The 21,378-nt window shown below is 37.7% G+C and overlaps 1 protein-coding gene across 1 annotated transcript in view; it reads left to right on the top strand.

Moving 5' to 3' along the window:
* Positions 1-21,378, top strand: part of LOC127428879 (low-density lipoprotein receptor-related protein 4-like) — a 136,306-nt gene that overhangs the window by 83,645 nt on the left and 31,283 nt on the right. The window contains exons 8-15 of the mRNA XM_051677579.1: positions 66-191; positions 757-882; positions 3,211-3,345; positions 5,295-5,420; positions 5,559-5,789; positions 6,946-7,102; positions 15,514-15,731; positions 20,149-20,325. Of these exons, the coding sequence (XP_051533539.1) occupies positions 66-191; positions 757-882; positions 3,211-3,345; positions 5,295-5,420; positions 5,559-5,789; positions 6,946-7,102; positions 15,514-15,731; positions 20,149-20,325 (1,296 nt within the window). The remainder of the gene's footprint in view (positions 1-65; positions 192-756; positions 883-3,210; positions 3,346-5,294; positions 5,421-5,558; positions 5,790-6,945; positions 7,103-15,513; positions 15,732-20,148; positions 20,326-21,378) is intronic.

Genomic DNA, 21,378 nt, shown 5'->3' with positions numbered 1-21,378 from the left:
AAAACGAATATTTAATGTGTGTTTGAGTTGATTTCACGTCTTTGACATGCCTCTGTTGCTGTTAGGTACATCGATGTGTATGGCCGATCAGTTTCGCTGTATGTCCGGTCGGTGTGTGCGGTTGTCATGGCGATGTGATGGTGAAGACGACTGCTCTGATAGCAGCGATGAAGAAGGATGTGAAAAGACCGGTGAGACAACACAAACTTTTTACCTCTCAAATGACATTATGCATTTTAAAATATATTTTCTGTTACTTCTGTTACCTGTCAGAATTATTCTGCATTTGTTATCCTTTAAGTGATTAAAATCATCCTGAAATGTTTAGCATTTGATAAAATACTGCAGTTACTGTATGCAGTTATTTCTTTAGCTGTAGAAAGCAAATGCCGACAATGTCAGAATTAAGCTTGGGATGTGTCAGACAAGCCTGGTTCACTTTGCAGCTTATTCTGGCCACTTAAACTGGAAACACTGTCTGTCAACATGTATAGTGACCAATCACAGTTCAGTTTTGTTTTGGTGCACTGTTTTGGATGGATAAATCTCTAATCAATGATGCCACAATAATAAAAGAACAAGAAAAAGACTCTGAAAACCAAGTAATAAGAAGAAACAAGAAACACAAGCCTTAACAATGTGTACTAGTGTAAATGTATCATTTAACACACCAGTCCTTCACTCAGTTACTTGTAACTGCTGCCTTAGTTGTGTAAGTCACCTTCTTACGTCTTTCTTCGTCTTAAACTTTTTCAGAAACTCCTCCGTGTGCCGTAGATCAGTTCTTGTGTGGAAACGGACGCTGTATCGGCCAGCGTAAAGTTTGTAATGACATCAAGGACTGTGAAGATGGAACTGATGAACATCCACATCAGGACTGTCGTGAGTCAATTAAAAACATTATTACACGTGTCTCTGGAATACTCTATTTTGATTGGTCAATGGCGCCATCTAGCGGTCTGATATTTCAGAATAACAATCACAAATCCGGAGATTGTCACATCAGACCGGTCATCCGTGTATTGTGGGTTGTCTTTCCTACTTCTGGATCCCTGTGCGATCTCTACAAGAAAGCTTATAAAACAATTTCAACTCAAATCAATGTTTCATGTGCATTTATTTATTAATTTGGCAAGTAGTCTAGTCAGACAAGTGACATACTGGTGCAGCTCCTATCTACTTGAATGGGAAACACGAAATCTCCAAAATGGTTGGTCAAGGTTACGATCAAAGAACATATTTCAAATCAGCAGTAAAATCTGACAGTACTGGTATTGTGCTTCTTTACCTCAGATCACGCTGACAAAAACAAAATTTTCCCGGCTTGTATATCTAATGCACATGTGCGTTCTCGAGTTGTTTGACAGGTGATGTCTGTATCCAAAAGGTGATTGGCTCTTTTACCTGTAGGGCAGGTGTACTTCTCTTGACTGTTGAGTGTTCCAATTTCTCCTGTTCATTATACTAGAAGTGGCCCGTCAACAAGCTAGTAACACCTAGCTACATGCTTGCAATGCAAAACAACTCGCTAAAACAAGTTAGCAACGCCTAGCAACATTTTAGAACATGTTAGCAATGCCTAACAACATGCTAGCAGTGTCTAGCTACATGTTAAAACATGCTAGCAAAGCCTAACAACATGCTAGCAACACCTAGCTACATGCTTGCAATTCAAAACAACACGTTAAAACAAATTAGCAATGCCTAGCAACATGTTAGAACATGTTAGAAATGCCTAGCTACGTATTAAAGCATACTAGCAATGCCTAACAACATGCTAGCAATGCCCAGCTACATGTGAAATCATACTAGCAATGCCTAACAACATGCTAGCAATGCCCAGCTACATGTGAAATCATACTAGCAATGTCTAACAACATGCTAGCAGTGCCTAGATACATGCTAAAACATGCTAGCAAAGCATAACAGCATGCTAGCAGTGCCTAGCTACAGGTTAAAACATGTTAGAAAAGCCTAACAACATGCTAGCAGTGCCTAGCTACATGCTAAAACATACTAGCAATGCCTAACAACATGTTAGAACATGCTAGCAATGCCTAGCAATGTATTAAAACATACAAGCACTGCCTAGCAACATGCTAGCAGTGCCTAGCTACATGTTAAAACATATGAGCAAAGCCTAACAATTTGCTAGCAATACCTAGCTACATGTTAAAACTTGTTAGTAGTGTCTAGCAACATGCCAACAGTGCCTAGCAACATACTAGCAATGCCTAGCTACATGTTAAAATATGATAACAATGCCTAGCTACATGTTAAATTATGCTTGAAAGGCCTAATAACATGTTAGCAATGCAAAGCAACATGCCAGCAGTGCCCAGCTACATACTAAAACATGCTAGCACTATCTAATAACATGCTAACACCACCTAGCTACATGTTAAAACATGCTAGCAATACATAGCAACATGCTATCAATGCCTAGCTGCATGCTAAAATATGCTAGTAATGCCTAACAACATGTTAAAAACATCTAGTTACATGCTAAAACATGCTAGAAATGCCTAGCTATGATAACAACTGTCTGACTGTACATTATCCCATACCTATTACATGCATTCAGAAAAGGACGTTAAATTTAGAAATCTAGAAAACTAGATCAGTGGCTCTCAACTGGTGTTCCTTCAGGACCTAAACCTTTTTTGAGCATAAAGTTGCGACCCATTGCAGTACCAAAATTATTTATCGTACAGAAATGTCCTTGAAATCAAAGCTGAGTTTTTGGTTTCAAAATGTGGTGTTATGCTTTTGACAGCCTGTAATGCACAGCACAAAACATTAAGTACGACATAAGCCTTTTGTTTTGTGTAGTTTTGTTCATAGTTTTTGAGGATGAGGGCATGCCACAGAACTGGTCTATGTTGGCATCTGACTAGCTTCTATTAAGCAATGGATGAATTTGTGCCAAAATACAGTAGAGTTAAAATAGACGAATGGTTTTTGATGTCAACAACTAAAGATATATGAAGCTTGTTTTCCTCCCTTTAAAAGTATATAAGTCTATTTATTTAGCTATTCTAACTGTACACAATAATATGGTGATTTGCATTATATTATTTTAATTTTGCATTGTTCTTCAGTTCTTCAGTTGTCAGAACAGACTTGTAACCCACCAGTTGAGAATCGCTGCACCAGAGACCATAATCTATTTAGTTGCTCTGAATATTTTTGTCTGATGTATGTTCATAGGCTCCAAGTCTAGTGAAGACAACTGTAACATTAACAACGGCGGCTGCTTGCAGAAATGTCAGATGTCGCGTGGTTTGGTGCAGTGCACGTGTCACACCGGCTACACATTGACACAGGATGGAAAGACATGCAAAGGTAAGAGAAGAGCAATTCATGAGGAGAAAACAGAAAGGACATTTAATTAAAGAGAAGAATACAGAAAACAAGGATGAGTCATGTTTATCTGAATTATCTGAAATAAGTCTTATTACATAAAAATGCAGTTGTTTTTAAGTCAACATTCTGTTTTATTTACATAATGTGACGTATTTATTAAGTGAAACAGGGTATTTAGTGAGAAAAATGACAGGTGGGACTTTTATGGGGATTTTATCCATTTGAAATTGATTGGATAGTAAAAATGGTCTTTATAGGTAAAATATACGCATAGGTATAATTTGTGGGAGCAAAGCTCACCCCAGCATTCCCCTAGATCCGGCCCATGGTGAATTTACCAAACAGTTGCGGCACTTTTGCGTGAGGTACTTCAGCGCAAATACCCGTGTCTTATTTACTAACCACCCACAATCTAGTTGAAGAAGGCACAGTCAGCACAAACATGCTTCCTTTCTTTGTAAATTAGGCTATTATGTATAGATTTTTTCACAAAAAATCTGTGCTATTTCCCCCGTGCAATAAACATTACACTATTCCTGCCTGAGGAAAGCAGGAGGTAAACTGAATTTGATTAAAAAGAGATACTTGTTTACATTTTCTATTGGTCATGGCAGCAGCAATTCATCAAACAATGATCAAATGATGGAGAAGAGTGTTATAACCTGGCATATATCCAGATGTGTATCCGGATGTCTGGTGTAGTTAAGTGCACTTTTAGCATATTAAAGAGATGATTCAGGTGTCTGGATCACAGTCATGTTTAATTAGTCACAGTAAATGTTTAACAAATATTAAATTATAAATAATGTAAATAATAATAATAAAATAATATATATATATATATATATATTTTTTTTTTAATGAAATATAATGTAAAAAAAATATTTAAAATTAATTTGCTATATAAAATAAAAATAATCTAAGTAAATAAAATATTTACTAATCAAGAATGTTTAATTTGTAATTTTTTAAGTATGTGTGGTGTTTAAGCTCACTTTTTGCCACGTGTTTCAGGGGTGAAATTGACTTGCGCTGCTGTGTAATGTTGTGCGTCAATAAAAAAAGTTACTCAAAGGTCTTTAGAGGACAAAAATGTCTATGCCAAAAAACTGCCATAATAATATTATATATTAATATTATTTTCCACTTTCAGTGAGTTAATTTTTTTAACCAACATTGATCATAACTACCAAATATTCATTCATTTTCAGGATTTTAACCCTTTAAATGCCAGTTTGTTTACATAATACCACTGTTGTTCTTTTACACACACACACACACACACGCACTTCTCAATACACATACAAAACACTCTCTGACATCCATACCAGCACACCTACACAATTTTAGCTGCATCATTTATTCAATTGGCCTGCAGTGCTCTATAATACAGCAAACAGAAAATAGGACAAAAGCATGTATTTGCTCCATAGGCTTAACATGGAAAAATGGCGCCATCTGGTGGAAAATATAAAAAATGTAAATTTTGAAGCCAGGGCTCCGTAATGAAAGCATAATAACATAGAATTCATGATTTTATGCTTTAATGGCTTTGGGATCAAATATTGCCATTTTAATGTGTTTCAATGGGGACATTTTTGTCCTGAAGGTCCTGAGTGTAACTATTTTGTGTACACAGTGTATTATAGATGTATTATAGGAACTGAGGGTGAAATATCAAAATTCCCCCAAAAATACACACCTTTGGCAAAATGTATGCCGTTGGCATTAACAATTGGCATTCAGCCAATATGATCGATAAAACAAAAATGAAAGACAAAAATGTCCCGAAGGTCGCACAAGGGGTAAGTTGTTGCTGTTTTTGCTTGAATCCTCTTGCTGGACTAAAGGTGTCACAAACTAACAAATGTTTCTCATATTGTTTTTCATCACACCTCATCTGGCCTGCTCCTGTGCTTTGACCTCAGATGTGGATGAGTGTGCAGATGAAGGTTATTGTAGTCAAGGCTGCACCAATATTGAAGGAGGTTTCCAGTGCTGGTGTGTCCAGGGTTATGAACTACGACCTGACAAACGCAGCTGCAAGGCTTTGGGTGAGACTAAATGTACTGTATGTATTTAACTGATTATCATCTCTGATGTTAAATGTAATAATGTTTTTGCTGAGATTCTTTCGTTAGAATAAGTAGCCATGTTTTCCTGCTTTTATCTTTCGTCTTATCTGTTCTCAGGTCCAGAACCGGTCCTGTTGTTTGCGAATCGTATTGATATCCGTCAGGTTCTGCCGCACCGCTCTGAATACACGCTGTTACTGAATAATCTGGAGAATGCCATCGCACTGGACTTCCATCACAGCAGAGAGATGGTGTTCTGGTCTGATGTCACTCTGGATCGCATCATGCGAGCCAGTCTCAATGGCAGCAATGTGGAGGAGGTGGTGTCCACAGGACTGGAGAGTCCAGGTACACAGATAATGCATAATCAATAAATTTACATCAGCTGCTACTTAAAACAGTATACAGTCACTCTTCTTCCAAAGTTTAACTACTATTGAGCTTCATTATCAGCTCCAAAGTCATCACATCCTCCTCTTGTTCTTTACTGTGGTCTCAACACTTTGTCAAGGCTGTTGAATCATTCATGTTTTATAAAACAATATTTGGACAGTTGATTCCTCATACATGCTGCTGTCATGTTAGGATTCTTGATTCTTTCTCCTGGGTGAATCTCAAAAAACCTATCAAGAACATGTCCAGGCCATATTTTACCCCAAAATTAAAAGAAAGAAATTATATTTGCTTAAAGAAAATGAAGCCTGTTTTTATATTATTTTTTTATTTTTTGCATTGTGACATTATTATGTCAATTAAGCACATTTCCACCTAAATTCATATATGAAAAATATATATATATATATATATATATATATATATATATATATATATATATATATATATAATATATTCTTCTCACCACAATTGTACAGAGCGGTTATCTGAGTTATCGTAGACTTTATCAGTTCGAAACAGTCTGGCCATTCTCTGTTGACCTCTCTCATCAACAAGGCATTTCCATCCACAGAACTGCCGCTCATGGGATGTTTTTTGTTTTTGGCACCATTCTGAGTAAATTCTAAAGACTGTTGTGTGTGAAAATCACAGGTGCCAGTTGGGCTGTTTTGAGTATTTCTGTAACTGCTGATCTTCTGGGATTTTCACACACAACAGTCTCTAGAATTTACTCAGAATGGTGCCAAAAACAAAAAACATCCCATGAGCGGCAGTTCTGTGGATGGAAATGCCTTGTTGATGAGAGAGGTCAACAGAGAATGGCCAGACTGTTTCGAACTGACAAAGTCTATTGTAACTCAGATAACCACTCTGTACAATTGTGGTGAGAAGAATATCGTCTCAGAATGCTATTCTTATTTTTTAAATTTATTTAAATTTAAAATATTCAGATTGCATTATATTATTTATTGTATTGCCTTTGTTGAATTAAAAAAAATATATACTCTACTACAGTAAATAACTGCAGTACTGAAAAAACAGTTGCAGTTGCAATTGCAACATGATGCAGCAATAACTTGCAAACGAATAACCTTTTGTGTTTTCTCAGGTGGTCTGGCAATAGACTGGATTCATGATAAACTGTACTGGACTGATTCAGGGACGTCTCGTATTGAACTGTCCAATCTGGACGGCACACACCGTAAAGTGCTTTTATGGCAGAGAATGGAGAAACCGCGAGCCATTGCTCTACACCCCATTGAAGGGTAAATATTCTGACCAATTCTTGGGTTTTACACAAAATATTATATGCAACTTGACTGTCATGCCCATTATGGAGAGGGCCAATAAATCAAATATTGCTAAGATGGTCTGTGAACCCCTAAAAAATTTACTGTGGTTGTACATGCTACAGTAGTTGTTTTAGATCGTAATACCATGGTACCATGACCAAAATAAACAAAATTGTTTTTTTTTTAAACAAATCAGATTACAAGGTCAGGTTCAGAAATCTAGCTAGTCAAGGTTTTTGCACCAAAAGCAATCATATTTTTTCATGAATATTTTCCACTCTCTCACCCTTACAAAAGACTGTGCCTTTAAGACTTATATCTTTGCAAAGTCCACTTTACATTGTGACAGATTCTTAAAACAATCAGTGCTGAAATCTGCAGCACAAAACTGTTAAGACCAGACTGATATGGGAAATTTTTAATAATAAACTGCAAAGTGGTAGGTGCTCAACACAGCCAGAAACCGCACAATAAGAAGTTACTTCTGAGTTCTGAAAGTTACAGTATGTTTTCATAGTGCAATGAACTCTTCCAAAGATCAAGGAAATGGTGATTCCTCATAATGGGGGGTTATTGTTTTATGTGCATGTACATAGAAAATTGTTACTGCATCTCCATTCTTTTGCACGGGGAAACATTGTGGTGACTTTTGGTTGCACTTCACAAGCCAATCTGCTTGTGATCTCAAAGGCTGTCCAGAAAGTCGATCCAGAGCCTGTCACAAGACTTGAGCAGCAGTCGACACCCGTCACGGCTCATGTCTTGATGACAAAGTGCTTTCTGAAATCTGCCTTTAATTCTGAACACACTTTGTCCCATTGCAACATGATTAGGCTCAGGATAAAGAGAAAGAGTAAAGAGATTTACTTGTGTCTGTTGCAAAACTCACTGATCTGTTCTGAAGGTTTACTGATGGTTTGTATCATGAAGTCTAGTTAAAAAAAAATACAATAAATTGTCGTCATTTACTCACCCTCATGTCATTCTAAACATTGCTTTCTTCTGTGAAACACAAAATTTGAAATTTTGAAGATTGTACTGGCTGCTCTTTTCCAAATAATGAAAATGAATGGGGACTGAGGCTCTCAAGCTTTATTGCCAAGTATGCTTACACACACAAGGAATTTGTCATGGTGACAGAAGCTTCAAGTGCAAAGAGAGTGCAACCATAAATACGTACATACAAACATATACATTTAAACATATATACCCATAGTGACATAAATAATAAGATATAACAGATAAATAAAAAGAGAAATGTAAATACAGCAATAATGTTGTTTGAATATTTTATATACAGTTACTGTATACTGTAAGAATTGTATAATAGAAAGCTAAATGTAATGGGCAGATTTAAATATACCCTCATTTATCCACCATTAAAATGTAGGAAATTAGTGACTTTGCATATCTCCAACAAAATATATAGGAAATTGCATAATGGAATTAGCCATGTTCGACCACCATTATAAGAAGAATGTGAATGTTACATTTATATAGCGCTTTTTCAGACACTATACTCAAAGAGCTTTACACAGTGAACAGGGGACTCTCCTCAACCTCCACCAGTGTGTAGCATCCACTTGGATGATGCGATGGCAGCCATAGTGCGCCAGTACTCTCACCACACACTATCTAATGGTGGTAAGGAGAGAGTAGAGTGATACAGCCAATTTATGGATGGGGATTATTAGGAGGCCATGATTGAGAGGGGCCAATGGGGGGAATTTGGCAAGGACACCAGGCTTACACTCCTATTTTTTACAAGAAGTGCCCTGGGATTTTTAATGACCACAGAGAGTCGGGACCTCGGTTTAACGTCTCTTCTGAAGGATGGGGAGTTTTTACAGTATAGTGTCCCCTTCACTATACTGGGGCATTAGGACCCACACAGACTGCAGGGTGAGCACCCCCTGCTGGCCTCCCTAACACCTCTTCCAGCAGCAACCTTAGTTTTTCCCAGGAGGTCTCCCATCCCAGTACTGGCCAGGCTCAACCGTGCTTGGCTTCAGTGGGCAACCGGTCTTGAGCTACAGGGTGATATGGCTGCTGAAGGATACATGACACATGATCATTTATCATGTATCATGTGGCTACGCTGAGTTGATATGATGCATCTGTTAACTCTTTAGAGTAATGGTATTCTCCTGGCAATCGAAATGATATCACATATGTTGAAATATTGTTCAAGCTCGGAGCGTAGATCTTTTAAAAATCAATTGACGAGATTATCAAAATATACCACAGACAAGTTCTTTGAATACAAACAAGACTTTATTTCTAATCTACAACATAAAACTAACACATAGACAAACATAAACATTTTGGTGAATGAGCTGTTCCACAGAAGGTGAATGGAAATTATCTGTACAGAGAAAATGGAACTTTATGGAGTCTATAGGCCATGCCCTGGACCATCGATACTTAATTTAGTATACCTGGATTTGCAATCAGGTTACCCGAAGTATTTAAATAAAACACCAGCACTTTCTAGCAAAAGTATGGAGATGTTTCCTTGCATTGCTTTGACTCTTTGGCTGGGTCAGTAGAAAGTTCTGGTTGTTCCGTTGATGTTTTGGACCTCTGTTAAGATTGTGGTTGCCGTGTAGTACATTGCTGGAATGATGAGACGGGCTTTGAATCTAGGCCTCCTACAAGGGAGGCTCGCGACTCCCCATCAAGTGTATTAGTCATAGCGCAGAGAAGAGAACTCTTTTTGGAACTTTGCATTCCGAGTTTTCCTGAATTCTACATTGTGCGGAACTTGGGCAAAGGGGTGCCGAAGCGAAGGAAGTGGCAAGAGCATAGAGAAGGAACAAGCAAGAAGAAGAGTCTTAATCCTTGGCAGGGAGGTTTTGTTGAGTTGAGCTTGGCCGCACCCCAAAGGAATCTTGAGCCAATCAGAAGTGTCTTTCAGTTGCCATGTGATCATCCCTCTGTCCCTCCTTCTGAAGGTGATTAATGATTCTTTGTGTAAAGGCCTTTTAAAATTCCTGCTCAAAAAAGTACGTTTTAATCATGACCTTTTATATATTGGATACAACTGAATATATCAAAGCATAATTAACATAAACATTCCTGAAATGCTAACTAATGCTTACTAATCTCAACGATAGTAAACATGATGTGCTTATCATGAGTATTTACCATTCTAGTAATATGACATGAATAAGACAAGATTAAAGATTATAATCATCAATTTGTCAGTTAGAAAAGTGATTACAGGTCATAACATAATTTTCAGAATTATCTAGCATGGCTAGGTATTGTGTACATTTGGTACAAAAAGGTAGATTCTGTGCATTTTAGAGGGTTAAATCAGCAAAATACTGTGACTTTGTGTGACATGTTCATGGATTACGTTGATATATCCTGATATGTGTATACACTTGAAAAGTTTATTTGTACATTTGAAGTTATGAGCAGAGCATTAGTTTTATGTCCTGCTAAAAAGAGTTCAATGGTTCAGATCCAGTGAGAATCTGTTCAATCTCTCTGTCTTGAACAATGAGGATAGTCATGTGAGGATTATACTGACCTTCACCTCTGTCCTTCACTCTCTTTGTTTTCAAGGCAGTTAACATTAGCCAGATGTGGGTTTTAGCTCAGACTCCTTGGTGCCAGCAGAGCAGAGTCTTTCATTATGACTTTGAGGAATTTCCGGTGTGACTGCTGGCCTCTGTATCTTAGTTTTAATAACTTGGAAGTAAATATTAGTGTAAAACCTGGATGCAAGTCATTCTGCAGAGAAATTGATAATTTTTCTGCACATAAGATCCTACAATACAGTTATGTGCAGGTGATGTAATGTATTGAAGAAGAGGTAGGACATGTTAAAAAATATGAATGAAAAATAGATACAAGTAGGAATGGATGGATTGAATATTGCACATGGTTATATTGACATAAAGGAAAGTATTTGGGGGCAGTTTTAATGGTTCATGTGGTGGATGGAAATTTTTTTTCCTGTGCCTGACTGTTCTGGTGATCAGTGCTCTGTAGCGCCGGCCAGAGGGCAACAGTTAAAAAAGGAAGTGTGCTGGGTGAATGGGTTAAAGAGTGATGTTAGCGGCCCTTTTCGTCACTCTGGATATGTACTGTTCTAGCAGGATGGGTAGGGGAGTGCCAATAATCCTAACTATCCAGCAGTCCAAACTAACTATTTGGGCAGTTCACATGTGAGATTTGCCTTGTTAAAATCTCCAAGAATAATAATAAGTGAGTCCGGGTGTTGTTGCTCCGTGTCTGTGATCTGATCAGCCAGCTGTTGCAGCGCTGCACTCACACACGCTTGTGGAGGAATGTAAACATTCACAAGAATACACGAGGAAAACTCCCTTGGCGAGTAGAAGGTTTGCAGTTTATGAAGAGCGCCTCTAAATTAGGACAGCACATCTTCTTCAGCATTTTTACATCTGTACACCAACATTCGTTGATATAAAAAACACGTTCCGCTGCCTCTCGTTTTCCCTGTTAACTCCACGGTGCGATCCGCTCTGAACAGCTGGAAGCTCAGTAGATGTAATGCACTGTCCAGAATGGCTTCACTCAGCCAGGTTTCCATGAAGCACAGTGCAGCAGAATTTGCAAAGTCCTTATTTTTGCGGTTGAGGAGAAGTAATTCAACTTTTGAAGTCTTTTGATGTCTGACTTGGTAGTTGTACCAAACCAGACAGTTATAGAAGTGCAGAGGACAAACTCGATGACTGCTGAGTAGAACTGGATCATCAGCGCCTGTGGCATGTTGAACTTCTTCAGCTGGCGAAGGAAGTACAACCTCTGCTGGGCCTTTTTCACAATGGAGTCAATGTGGGTCTCCCATTTCAGGTCCTGTGAGATGGTAGAGCCCAGGAACCTGATTGACTCCACTTCAGCCACAGTGCTGTTCAGAATGATTAGCGGAGTTAATGCTGTGGTGTTCCTCCTAAAGTCCACTATCATCTCCACTGTTTTAAATGTGTTCAGTGCCAGGATGTTTTGATTGCACCAGACGGCCAGCTGTTCAACCTCCCTTCTGTATGCAGACTCATCGTCATCTTGGATGAGGCCAATGACTGTAGTGTCATCTGCGAACTTCAGGAGCTTAACAGAGGGGTCCTTGGCAGTGCAGTTGTTTGTGTACAGGGAGAAGAGCAGTGAGGAGAGTACACATCCCTGGGGGGCACCAGTGCTGATTGTACATGTGCTGGAGGTGAATTTCCCAATTCTCACTAACTGTTGCCTGTCCTTCAGAAAGCTGGTGATCCACTGACAGATAGAGGCAGGAATGGAGAGCTGTGTTAATCTAGTCCATAGGAGAGCAGAGATGATGATGTTAAAAGCCGAACTGAAGTCAACAAATAGTATCCTTGCATAAGTGCCTGGTCTGTCTAGATGCTGAAGTATGTAATGCAGTCCAATATTGACTGCATCATCCACAGAGTTGGGGGAGGTGTCTTGTAGTTGGAAATGTCCTTCAGGCCTCTCCACACTGATGCAGGGTCGTTAGGTGAGAACATATTTTTCAGCTTTTCAGAATAGCTTCTTTTAGCCACTCTAATCTCCTTTGTCTGTCTTTTTTGGCCTGATTGTGCAAGATTTTATCCCCACTTTTGTAAGCATCCTCTTTGGCCTGACAAAGCTGCCTGAGCTTTGCTGTAAACCATGGTTTGCCATTATTGTATGTTTAATAAGTCCTTGTAAGAATGCACATATCCTCACAGAAACTGATGTATGATGTCACCATATCTGTGAGCTCATCCAGGTCAGTGGCTGCAGCCTCAAAAACTCTCCAATCAGTGCTGTCAAAACAGGCTTGTAGTTCCAGCTCTGCTTCACTGGCTCATTTCTTTACAGTCTTAACTACAGGTTTAGCTGATTTCAGTTTCTGCCTGTAGGTTGGAAGAAGTTGAACCAGTCAGTGATCAGAGAGTCCCAAAGCTGCTCGAGGGACTGAGCGATATGCATCCTTAATGTAGTGTAACAGTGATCTAATGTATTTCTGTCTCTGGTTGGGCATGTAATGTGCTGTCTGTATTTGGGCAGTTCACGTGTGAGATTTGCCTTGTTAAAATCTCCAGGAATAATAATAAGTGAGTCCTGGTGTTGTTGCTCCGTGTCTGTGATCTGATCAGCCAGCTGTTGCAGCGTTGCACTCACACACGCTTGTGGAAGAATGCAAACACTCACAAGAATACACAAGGAAAACCCCGCGGCAAGTAGAAAGGTTTGCAGTTTATGAAGAGTGCCTCTAAATTAGGACAGCACATCTTCTTCAGCGTTTTTACATCTGTACACCAACATTTGTTGATGTAAAAACATGTTCCATCGCCTCTCCTTTTCCCCATTGACTCCACGGTGCGATCCGCTCTGAACAGCTGGAAGCCCGGTAGATGTAATGCGCTGTCAGGAATGGTTTCACTCAGCCAGGTTTCCATGAAGCACAATGCAGCAGAATTTGCAAAGTCCTTATTTTTTGCAGTTGAGGAGAAGTAATTCATCTGTTTTGTTAGGAAGAGAGTGGAGATTCGCAAGATGGATGCTTGGCAGCGCAGTTCGCTTCCCATGTTCACGTTTTTTAGCACGCTTGTACAGCACCGCTGCTCCTCCGAATAAAATCTCCAACAGAATGTCCAAATAATCAGAAACCGGTAAAAGATTATCTGGTGTGTGCTGCCGAATATATATGGAGAGCTTCATACCGAGGTGAGAATACCGAGAAAGAAGCCTTTACTGCGCCAATGCCACAAAAAGGCCCGGTTACAATATGCCCGACAACACTTTGACACGCCTCGCAGCTTCTGGCACACTGTAATTTGGAGTGACGAGACCAAAATAGAGCTTTATGGTCACAACCATAAGCGCTATGTTTGGAGAGGGGTCAACAAGACCTATAGTGAAAAGAATACCATCATCACTGTGAAGCATGGTGGTGGCTCACTGATGTTTTGGGGTGTGTGAGCTCTAAAGGCATGGGGAATCTTGTGAAAATTGATGGCAAGATGAATGCAGCATGTTATCAGAAAATACTGGCAGACAGTTTGCATTCTTCTGCATGAAAGCTACGCATGGGACACTCTTGGACTTCCCAGCATGACAGTGACCCTAAGCACAAGGCCAAGTTGCCAAGACGAATGGGCAGCTATACCACCTGCAAGAATTTGGAGCCTCATAGACAACTATTACAAAAGACTGCACGCTGTCATTGATGCTAAAGGGGGCAATACACAGTATTAAAAACTAAGGGTATGGAGACTTTTGAACAGGGGTCATTTCTTTTTTTCTTTGTTGCCATGTTTTGTTTTATGATTGTGCCATTCTGTTATAACCTACAGTTGAATATGAATCCCATAAGAAATAAAAGAAATGTGTTTTGACTGCTCACTTATGTTATCTTTAAAAATGGTACATATATTACCAATTCTCCAAGGGTATGCAAACTTTTGAGCACAACTGTATTTATATATATATAGTCCATAAGACTTTTATATTTCAAGTCTTCTGAATAGCTGTGTATGAGGAACATACTGAAATTTAAGTAATTGTTCATTGATAATCCTCTCCATCGCTGAAGTTCTGAAATCTCATTCGTGAACTCACATTTTCATACTTGCTACATCAGGTTTGACGTTAATGACACTAAATGTCGTAGGTTCGTTTCTGTGTGTGTGTCTTGTTACCAGATACAATACTATAACTTGTAGTAACAAGCATCTAGTTCTGTTTTTCGTTCTGTTTAAAAATGTTGACATTGGAGCAAAACCACCAAAGCAGGGTTTTCTGCCACCATAATCATTGTGTACAAGCATTTTATTTCACAGCTATACTAATGAACACAGAGGAATCAAAACTGAGTAGCAAGCAGAAACATACAGTCAATTTGTTGATAAAGTAGTTTTAAATTTAATGGTTAAATCTCACAAAACATCTCCAGGTCACATTCACTCAAATCATAAGCACAAAATAATATTATAAATATAATACTTTATATATATATATATATATATATATATATATATATATATTACTACTTTGGATTATTATTATTATTATTATTAATATTAATATTTTATTGTTATTATTATTATTATTATTATTTAATAATAAATGAAATAAGAATATTTTGCATAAAGAAAATGAAGCCTAATTTTAGGAACTTTAAGGTTATAAGAACAAATTTTATATAGTTTATTTGAGTTTTTCATCCATTTCTGTCATTTCGTGAACCACTCGAAATCTATCCACGAGTTAATTCATTTCCATTTTAAATTCCTATTACTTGATCTGGACTCGAAAGTGATGCCTGAATGTGAAAGCCACGGCTATTGACCAAAAAGGACATTTTGTTATGAATTTGCATTGTTGAATATAACTGAAATGTCTTCATGTTTATGTTCTGTCTTCAGGAAGATTTACTGGACTGACTGGGGCAACATGCCACGCATTGAATATGCTAACATGGACGGCTCTAATCGTAAAATCATTGCGGATACACACCTGTTTTGGCCCAATGGACTCACCATAGACTACGCCAGTCACCGGATGTACTGGGTGGACGCCAAACACCACGTCATCGAACGCGCCGACCTGGATGGCAAAAACAGAAAAGCAGTCATCAGTCAAGGTAAAAATACCAAAAAAAACCTTCATCATATCATTAGATATGGCAACACTTTACGATGAGGTTCTATACATTAACATTAGTTAACAATTGTACAATTGTTTATTGTTAGTTCATGTTAATGTTAACTAATGTTAGCATATACAACTTTTTATTTAAAAAATGTATTTGTATATCTTGCAGTCTTAACTAAGACTTATACTTGCAATACAGTTATTGTTGTTAGTTCATGTTAAGTCATTTAGTTAACTAATGTTAGCAAAATACAACATTATTATAAAATTCTACCAATTCAACCTTTTTGAAAGGATAAATATTACATTTATTAATATATAAACATTAAATAAAAAAATCATAAATATTTTTCTATTATTAAAAATTACATAATTATCTGTGATACTTCACAAATGGGACTAAAGATATTGTTCAGAATAAAATATTTTCCCCATAAAAACTATGTTTTCATAATGCACAGACTGTTTTACAAGGCATTAATGGCAATTGCTTCCTTGTTATATAATAAAATAATTTCAACTCAATCTAATATTTCCGTTGTTTTTAGCGTTAAACATCACAAGTTCTCGTGCAATCGCCAGGATTAAATAAAAGGTTATCAAGTGGTTTTTCACAAAATGTAAACCTTATTTTACAAAAATCAGGGTTAAATTTAATTAATCATTTTGATCCTGGTTTACAGTAAACCTAGATTAACTTTTATTCTGTTATATTTATTACCTTAAACTCAGTAATGCATTTCAGTTAGGAAAAACTTCTAACTTGCTTATGAAGAGGTTTACATTTCCAGAAATACTGAATAAATTAAATAAATTAAGAAAATGAAGTTTCTGGATGTTCAATGTGATACAGATTTAACAATGTTGGCAAAACAACAATATTTTCATGACATTTACATATTTTAAAGGTGACCAAAGTGTTTAGATACTTTGTGGGCCACAGTACAGTGGATAAATGTCTTGTGAATGTTTCTACATTATGTGGTAGAGTGTGACCAGCTGACACAAATACACACACACACACACACACACACACACACACACACTAGTATCTCAGTGGGTGGTTTTGTTTTTGTTTTGGCATGTTAGAGGAGCAGGAACATAATAGCCATGCACCTGGGAGAGGAGGGAAATATTTACACCTGAAAACTGAGCTCTAAAATTCACAAACGTTCTACTCGATGAGAAATTCAGCACAGTTGTGCAGCTGTTCTTGCAGTAGCCAGATAGACACCAGCATTATAGAAATCAGGGTGAATACACTCTCAAAAGAGATGTTGAGTAGAAAACATTGGTGACGAAAAAAGGGTACCAGCAAGGAGGGACCGCAGATGGCTGTTTGAAACAAAAGAAAAACTAGATGTAAAGGTCAACCTGCCCTGCTAACTCAAACCCAGCCCTGCCTATGTTTACTGATAAGATCACTCGACCGCCCTGCTCTGTGTGCACACCTGGAGAGAGAGAGGGGGAGGAGAGGGGAGATAAAGGCGGGGGGCGTTCAACACGTATTTTTTGGTAGAATGGGTGGTGAGAGCTTTTTAATATGTCACTACCGAGAATTTATATGCATATTCTTTACAGATTTTCTAAAACCAAATTTAGCACTTTTCGTCTTAGTGTGGTGAAAAGTCACTTACAGGTATGTTGTTCAATCAAAGTAGACTGCATAAAAAAAAGAAAAAAAAAAGTCTAAACTAGTTTTCATCTTTTTTCAAGCTAAACTAGCTTAAGAAGCAAAACTGCATAAGATGTTAAGACTTGATTTCACAGAATATCTTAAATGTAGTTGTTTTTTTGTTTTTTTGAATTGTTGTTTGTTTCCTGTTTAAGCATACTGTAGATCTTAAAACATTTTGTGAGGTTTATTCTTAAAAACAATTTGCCAACGAGATAGGAGAAATACACTTAATTCAAGGTATAATCTCTGAAAACAAGTCTTAATATCTTGTGCAAGTTTGCTTAAGTAAATGTATTTAGTTTTAAAGATATTTCGATATTTTTACTGGGTGAACGAGACAAAAAATCAGATTTAAAGGAATTTTCTGGGTTCAGTATGAATTAAGCTTGAATGAAAGCATTTGTTGAATTCGTTAAAAGTGAATGGGGCCAGTCCATAAACATTCAAATTGTCTGTCAATATGATTGTACTGTAATAAAATCAGATATTTACCACTGTAACAGTATTTACCAGATTACAGGGTTTATGGTGTTCTGTCATCATGACAACAAAGTTTTAATATTTAATAACTTCACACAGATAAGGTTAGTACATGATTTGATCACACTAAATTTTAACACGAATAGCGTTTATGTCTTGTGGCTATACTTGTCTTTTTGTATGTTTATGGACTGGCCCCATCCATTTCCAATGTAAGTGCCTTACTGTTCCCACTTTTTGCTTTTAAATAAACGTGGGATGAATCAAAATAATTTATAGTGGTAATCAACATTATGCCACACATACTGTTGATTGAGCTTAAATTATATTGAACTCGAAACATTCCTTTGCGCTCAATCTAAAGGACCGTTCACACTGTATCTTTCAGCAACTCTTGCAGGAGCGCCACATTTTTTGTAGATGACACGCAAGTTAAAAGAACTTCAACTTAAAAAAAAATGTTCTGTTCTGTTCTGTTCATGCAACTGCATCAAGCTTTTATTTAGCGCAATTACGAATTCGGTGTGAACAGCCCTTAGCTTTTTTTAATGCTAGAAAACACATAAGATATTCTGTGCTTCACAATGAAAATAATTGGTAAGTTGTAGGGTTTTTAGCAACTTGATGCAAGTTGAAAACATGAAACCGCAAGGACAGGTACAGGCCCATTTATATACTGAATATAGATTGCAAAATAAAGTTTCACCTTTTATTGTGATACAAAGTGTTGCTGTGTTAACCTGCTCAAAAGAACTGTTTAGCTGGTCATCAGAATATGTTTTGTTACAGAGACCATTCCCCTACATAAGATGCTGTTGTGCATCTTAACTAGCTTAACCAGCAGGTCTGCCTTGATCAGCCATCTTCACCAGAAAGACCATACTGGTTTAACGGCTAAGCTTTGCTTATGAACAACATGGCTGTGCTCATCCACGTTGTAGATCAGCACCCAACCAGCTTAATCCAGCCTGGACCAGCATGAATAATTATTAATGGTCTAAGCTGGTCTTTCCAGTGGGTAAATGTGACTATTAGAAGAGGAAATGTTTATAAAGTGAAAAGTGATTTATTGACAATAAAAAATGTGAGAGATTAAAGAAAATTGGTGCAGTTTTTCACAAAATATCTGTATTGACTGCATGTTTTGTTCAACTTTTTGTTCATCTTTGAGTAATTTCTCCCATTTCACAAAGAAGCATCATTTAAGCTTCACCTTGTTGACTGAAAGCAGTTCTTTAATAACTTTTAAGTTTACCATGAATAGCTTCAAAACACTTGACGACGGTCGACTGTCTGAATGCTTTTGAACAATGACTGTAATTACGAGTATGTGCTTTATAAGTGACAGTCATTCAAACAAGATGAAAGAAAATTGCTTTTTTTTTGCAGGAATTATAGGCATTATCAATAATGGCCAAAAACCACATTTTAGGTTCATCATGCAAGGCTTGAGGGTTTAGTTTGCTGTCTGTTGCTCATAGTTCAGCTTTTTATTCTCTTAAAGGTGCATTCAGTCATTTGTTCCTCATTAAAATGAGGTTTTGCACAAAGAAATGAATAGTACTTTTAAAAATTATGTTCAAGGGGGCCTGGGTAGCTCAGCGAATAAAGACGCTGACTACCATCCCTGGAGTCGCGAGTTCGAATCCAGGACATGCTGAGTGACTCCAGCCAGGTCTCCTAAGCAACCAAATTGGCCCGGTTGCTAGGAAGGGTAGGGAGGGTAAAGTCGCATGGGTTAACCTCCTCGTGGTCGCTATTATGTGGTTCGCTCTCGGTGGGGCACGTGGTGAGTTGTGCGTTGATGCAGCGGAGAATAGCGTGAAGCCTCCACAAGCGCTATTTCTCCGTGGTAACACGCTCAACAAGCCACGTGATGAGATGCGCAGATTGACGGTCTTAGACGTGGAGGCAACTGCGATTCATCCTCCACCACCTGGATTGAGGCGATTCACTACGCCGCCACGAGGACTTGGCGCATTCCAAATTGGGGAGAAAAAGTGGAGAATTTAAAAAAAAAATAATGTTCAAAATGATGTGAACTAGAACATAAACATGTTTCAAGATGCCGTCTTGAGTGTTGGTCTGTCATTGTAGCTCATTATTTATTGCACAATAAAAATTAATTTCACAACAAAGATACAAAATGTACCTGAATATAAATCATTGTGTGTCTTTTGCAATACTGTATTTCCGACAATCCTCCTTTCTACTCCGCTCACCCACCTCATCTGCCCGTCTCTGCCAGGTCTTCCACATCCCTTCGCCATCACAGTGTTTGAAGACAGTCTCTATTGGACAGACTGGCACACCAAGAGTATCAACAGTGCAAACAAGTTCACTGGCAAGAACCAGGAAGTAATCCGAAATAAACTGCATTTCCCCATGGACATCCATACACTACATCCACAGAGGCAGCCGGCAGGTCAGATTATTAACAGTTTATCATAGTATAGCATAAGATGTTTACATATACATTATTTGTCAAAGGTTTGGTTACCCACTCATTCTTTATTGTTACTATATCACTTAAAAATGTGGAATAGTAAGGTCATCAAAACTATGAAGGAACACCAATGGAAGTGTGGAAATTGTGTGGTTACCAAATAAATCGTAAACAATCAAGACTCAATACTCAAATACTCAAACCAGCCCATCTGGCACCAACAATCATGCCACGGTCCAAATCACTGAGATCACATTTTTTCCCATTTCTGATGGTTGATGTGAACATTAACTGAAGCTCCTGACCCGTATTTGCATGATTCTATGCACTGCACTGCTGCCATATGATTGGCTGAATGATTGTTGGTACCAGATGGGCTGGTTTGAGTATTTCTGTAACTGCTGATCATCTGGGATTTTCACACATGACAGTCTCTAGAATTTACTCCGAATGGTGCCAAAAACAAAAAACATCCAGAGAGCAGCAGTTCTGTGGACGGAAATGCCTTGTTGATGAGAGAGGTCAACAAAGAATGGTCAGACTGGTTTGAACTGACAAAGTCTACAGTAACTCAGATAACCGCTCTGTACAATTGTGGTGAGAAGAATATCATCTCAGAATGCTATCCTGAGATGCGGGTTGGTGCTGTTTTGAGGGCACGAGGGGGACCTACACAATATTAGGCAGGTGGTTTTAATGTTGTGGCTGATCTGTGTGTGTGTGTATATATGTGTGTGTGTGTGTGTGTGTATATATATATATATATATATATATACATACACACACATACATATACACAGATCAGCTACATATATACAGTATTTACTGTACATACATGCATACAATATTTTTTAATACAAATTATACTAATTTTGATTATCAAATGATACTGTAATATATGTACAGTAATTGAAGTATTATTATATTGTAATATAATAATATACAATAATGCATATTAAAGTGTATTCTATAATTAATTTTATTATTATAGAATATAATGTATATATTATAGTTGATATATATACTGTGTAT

Source organism: Myxocyprinus asiaticus, chromosome 1 (assembly GCF_019703515.2).
Source record: "Myxocyprinus asiaticus isolate MX2 ecotype Aquarium Trade chromosome 1, UBuf_Myxa_2, whole genome shotgun sequence".
Taxonomy (NCBI): Eukaryota; Metazoa; Chordata; class Actinopteri; order Cypriniformes; family Catostomidae; genus Myxocyprinus; species Myxocyprinus asiaticus.
This window is presented reverse-complemented; position numbering and strand designations above follow the sequence as displayed.